The 2,711-nt window shown below is 52.0% G+C and overlaps 1 protein-coding gene across 1 annotated transcript in view; it reads right to left on the bottom strand.

The window, feature by feature from the left end:
• Positions 1–2,711, bottom strand: part of COL5A1 (collagen type V alpha 1 chain) — a 105,880-nt gene that overhangs the window by 3,011 nt on the left and 100,158 nt on the right. The window contains exon 65 of the mRNA XM_008642319.2: positions 2,109–2,342. Within this exon, the coding sequence (XP_008640541.1) occupies positions 2,109–2,342 (234 nt within the window). The remainder of the gene's footprint in view (positions 1–2,108; positions 2,343–2,711) is intronic.

The raw sequence follows: 2,711 nt of genomic DNA on the forward strand, positions 1-2,711 counted from the left end.
CCTCCAAGCCAAGACACAGCTCAATAATCACCACTCTGCTGGGAATATGCTGTTGATCTTTCCCAGGAATTTTTGGACCCAAATCAGAGGCGCCACCACCCAAACACAAATTTATTTGCACATTTAGCACACGAGCCCTCAGGTGACGGCTGAAAAACCCCTGGGAGATGCCCAGACCTTGGAGCAGAAGCAGATCATGACACTCCAACTCTACTCCAGCACATTTCCAAGCTGGAAAGGGAGCCTGGGAAACCTGTTGTGGCTGTGGAAGGGTTGTTTTCCCTCCCCGAGGACACGCCTGGCTTGTTGAGCAAATGGGAGCGATTTAATTTGAATGTATTAGTGAAAAGATCACATTTAAAGTTTGATGGAATTCACAAGGTGCTGCTGTCTTTTTATCATGCCTGGTGGCCACGGGGTTCTTTCCAAAATATAAATAATTATTAGAGGAGCAGAAGTGCCCCCGAGGGAGAACAAAGCTGCACAAACAGAGAATTTATGGAGCAGCTTTTGGCTCTGCCTTTCCCCATGATTTTTGTGTCTCAAAAGAACAGGCTGGAGCACAGCTACTGGGAAAGGGCTGGAAGTTCAGGAAAAACATTTTCAAATAATGGGATGAACATCAGCCCTGGAGCTCCTCTGGCTTCAGCAGCCTCCAACACAGTTGGTCCTACCAGGACCTCTGTGGCAACACCGTGTGGGGCAGCCCAACCTCATCTCCACAGGGTAAGGCTCAATCCTGGAAGTATTTAGGATGGAAAAGACCTTTAGGACCATTGAGTCCAACCATTAACGCAGCACAGCCGAGCCAAGCACGTGAATGCGTTGTAGCACTCCCTCCCACAAAAGAAGCAAAAGCATCTCTCAGCTCCTGGTGGAGTTCTCTAAATTTCTAACGGCCTTTTTGTGGGTCTAAGAGTCAGATTAAAATCACCTTCCATGGAGAGAATTTATTGTAAACCCCAAACTCCTTTAAATAAATAAATAAGTAAATCTCAAATATCCTGCCTGTGCTTTGGGCAGCACAATCTGCCAGGGTAGCAGATTAACCCAATTTATCTGCCTAAAAGGCAGAGGTTTTCAGGAGACTTGTCCACCTTAAAACGTGCAACCCGTGGCTCTCCAGCACCCCTGAGATCCAGAAGGAGAAGGGAGGGGGAGGCCCTTTTTCCCAAGGATGCTATGCCAGCAGGAGACACGAAGAACTCGAGGATAAACTTCTCCTGAGTGTTCCCAGAAGGGGGCTGGATGCCCTTTCCCTCTCCAGGAATGTGTTAAAGGATCTAATCTGATTTTCCTCATTGCTCCATCAGTAAAAAATCTGTTTGTGCCAGAACAGAAGCATTTCAATCTCGAATTATGTGGGGAGCTTTTCCTGTCAAACATCTCAATCCTTCTGTCCCGTGGGCTCTGAGTTCTGCAGCTCCAGAGGGTGGGAATTATGCATGTTTTTACACCAGCAAGCTGGGGCTCAAAATAAATGCAGGCAGCACCTGCTTTGCCAAATTTTTATCTCCTGAGGGCAGATTTTTCAGAGTTTAAACCAAAATCAAGCATCCATAGAGGAGTTAGAAGAAAGGGGAGGATGTGTGGCACCTTTGGAAATTGTGGCTTGTGCACCCCATGAGCAGCACAGCCCAGAGCCTTCCTGGGGCTGCACAAACAAAAATTGCAACCAAACCCTTCCTGCTTTGCCTCCAAGATTTCCTGGAAGCGCTAAAAGAGATTCTTATCAAACCCTGCAAAGTTCATCCCAACTGGGTGCCATCACTCACCTCCCCTGTGTGAGGAATTGGGTAAGAGCAACGGCACGGGCAGGCTTTTAAAAGCAAGCAGTGTTTTTAGGCAGGTTAATTGGATTAATCAGATTAATTTGACTCCTGGACATGCTGCAGCTTCCCCTGACTTCAAGCAGGGTCATGGATTCCCGTGGAATCATTTACTTCCAACTTAGGGAAGAGCGAGTTGATGTCTCCCATGCTAAGGACAACTGCATCAACCACAGGAAATCTGGGGGTGATCTGCTCTGGGGAAGATGGTGCTGGACAAGCAGGGGAGGGGACAGAGGTACCCCCAGGGTGTCCCCAGAGCCAGGAGCACCCACATACCGCGCAGCCATCGAGGGCGGCTCGGATGTAGGGGTTGTTGTCGAAGGACATCTCCTCGTCGTTGGAGCCCAGGAAGCGGATGGCCTTGTCGTAGCTGTTGGTGGTGGCATCGTGCCAGGCCACGGACTGGTAGCAGTTGTAGGTGATGTTCTGGTGGGCCGAGGCGCTCAGGAGACGCAGGAAGGTCATCTGCACCACCCCGATGGGGTTCCCGTCCGAGTCCACGTAGGAGAGCTGGGGGAGGTGGAGAAGGGACAACACTGGACAGTGAGGGACAGGGAAACATGGCCAGGGGCTCTGAGGGACACCAGTGCCACCAGCACACACTGCTCCTGAGCTGGGGGTCTGAGGGACACCAGTGCCACCAGCACACACTGCTCCTGAGCTGGGGGCTCTGGGGGACCCCAGTGCCACCAGCACACACTGCTCCTGAGCTGGGGGCTCTGGGGGACCCCAGTGCCACCAGCACACACTGCTCCTGAGCTGGGGGCTCTGGGGGACCCCAGTGCCACCAGCACACACTGCTCCTGAGCTGGGGGCTCTGGGGGACCCCAGTGCCACCAGCACACACTGCTCCTGAGCTGGGGGCCCGGGGCGCCACCA

Source organism: Corvus brachyrhynchos, unplaced genomic scaffold, assembly GCF_000691975.1.
Source record: "Corvus brachyrhynchos isolate BGI_N302 unplaced genomic scaffold, ASM69197v1 scaffold59, whole genome shotgun sequence".
NCBI classification, from domain to species: Eukaryota; Metazoa; Chordata; class Aves; order Passeriformes; family Corvidae; genus Corvus; species Corvus brachyrhynchos.